Source organism: Phytophthora infestans, genomic scaffold (genome assembly GCF_000142945.1).
Source record: "Phytophthora infestans T30-4 supercont1.17 genomic scaffold, whole genome shotgun sequence".
NCBI classification, from domain to species: Eukaryota; Oomycota; class Peronosporomycetes; order Peronosporales; family Peronosporaceae; genus Phytophthora; species Phytophthora infestans.
The window spans coordinates 2063920-2065681 of record NW_003303742.1 but is presented as its reverse complement, the minus strand read 5'-3'; the positions used below and the strand labels follow the sequence as shown (position 1 = coordinate 2065681).

The following is a 1762-nucleotide window of genomic DNA, read 5'->3' as shown; positions in this document are numbered from 1 at the left end:
AGGATGCATAGGAAAGCCGCGTCTGCAATGAGAGCACGTGAGCTCACTAGTGGCTGCTTCGGAAACTTTTTAGTAGTTTCTTTCATTTTAAATCCAACTAACCCTTCCCTTCATCATTTTGTGGGTGGGTGGGTCGCCCAATATACCCAAAACCCAATAAACCAAAATCCGACTTGAGAATAATGATCCTACAGTTAGCCCAGCTCAGTAGTCATCAGGAGCTGGAGCCCCACCGCCGCGTGTCATTGAACACGCAGCTGACGGTGGTGCAACGTTCGCTCAAGGATGGCGCGGAAGCTGCGGTGCTGGTAGCGGATGTGCAGTTGGTTTCCCGGAAGCTGCCCATCAAGCTGTTCAATGAAGGCTCAGAGCTCTCTTCGGCTCTGCTGGCGGCCTCTTCTCTGTGTGACGAGCTGACCCAGTCATTACGTCATTTCAAAGTTTTGTCTCTTTCCAAAATTCAATGTCCGCTTGCATGGAGAATCTGAAGGAATGGAGAATATCGGTCTCTTTTCTTCTATCAGATTGAGAACGTGCTACTCCGTCTTCGAGTGCAGGCGTTCATTCCTGAATCTGCAACGCCGAGCGCAAATCTAAGCATGGGTAAGGCAGAATTGTTTGGTTTTCTTCGACTTTCTCATTTTTCCCTAAATTGAACCAGCACGAAAGCGTTCCGCAACTCCGCCGCGATCTCATCATTTTGAACTCCGTAGCAGGCGCCTGTCGCGGACTGCTACCACGGTAGGCGATGCTCCTCCACCTCAGGTCGGCATTGTGGCGGTATGTACTGCCCGGCTACGGTCTGAATTATTTTATGATCAATAATGCTATTATGATAGCAGAGAGCACGTCCCGTCGATCCTATTCTATTAATTATGTGGCATCTCAACATATTGCGACTTTCTGTTGACGCCGCCAGCCATCTGGATGTCGCCAATAATGTCCCTCCTCACTGGATGTCAGCGCAGCCGCCAAACATCATCATGACGACTTTTACACGCGACCTATGCTACAACCTCAGATAGGTGGACGGACAACATAATTCTGCAGTCCGTCGACGAGTTTACGCATCTCGAGGTAACCCGACGTCTGACCTTCCTTACAGGGCGACTTTCTGCAAGCGGCGGCAGCACGGCTTTCACAAAACCAACCGAACCAACCGAACCAAGGAATCGCTACACTGTATGTTATTCGGTCGGACAGACGTCAAGTGATCACCATCCGCCGAATGGGTCCCCTTCTAAATGGCCCAGGCGGTCGGAACCTCTTCCTATGACGGACTAAGCGCCAGAGTGCAAGTAGACAAGCACACCATCTACGCTGTTGACGAGCTTGTAGATTATACGTAGGCAACTAGTAGAGCACAAATAATAATTATGCGCTATCGAAAATCGCCAAAAGCGCCAGTTTCTTAAAAGCTGTTTCTCTTTTGCGACACATAAATTTATAATATGACCGTCGATAAGTCTGGATTTTTAATCCCCACAACAATTTCCTAAGCGAAAGCACCATTTTACACGCAAAGCCCCACCATTTCATCTCGGAAGGACGCTGTCGACTGTTATTGAGGCTCCCGGACAGTAGGTCCGGATGGTCGCAGCTCTCAGACGATATTATGCTCAGAACTTGGCGTCGAGTTGGAATAGTGGTCAAGTAATGGATCTCTGTGATGTTAACTTAACCGCGCAAAGTGCATAAAGATTTAGGATAAAAAAAGTATTTTTTTTTTAAAAAGTTGATTCAGTCAGAACGAGAACCTTAT

General features: G+C 48.0%; 1 protein-coding gene across 1 annotated transcript; it reads left to right on the top strand.

Moving 5' to 3' along the window:
• Positions 1-182: 182 nt before the first annotated feature.
• PITG_10159 (uncharacterized protein) lies at positions 183-1276 on the top strand (the record flags this gene model as incomplete). Its single annotated transcript, XM_002902640.1, has 3 exons — positions 183-322; positions 717-780; positions 1106-1276. The coding sequence occupies 3 exons, from the start codon at positions 183-185 to the stop codon at positions 1274-1276; spliced, it is 375 nt and encodes a 124-aa protein (XP_002902686.1).
• Between the last annotated feature and the right edge of the window lie 486 nt (positions 1277-1762).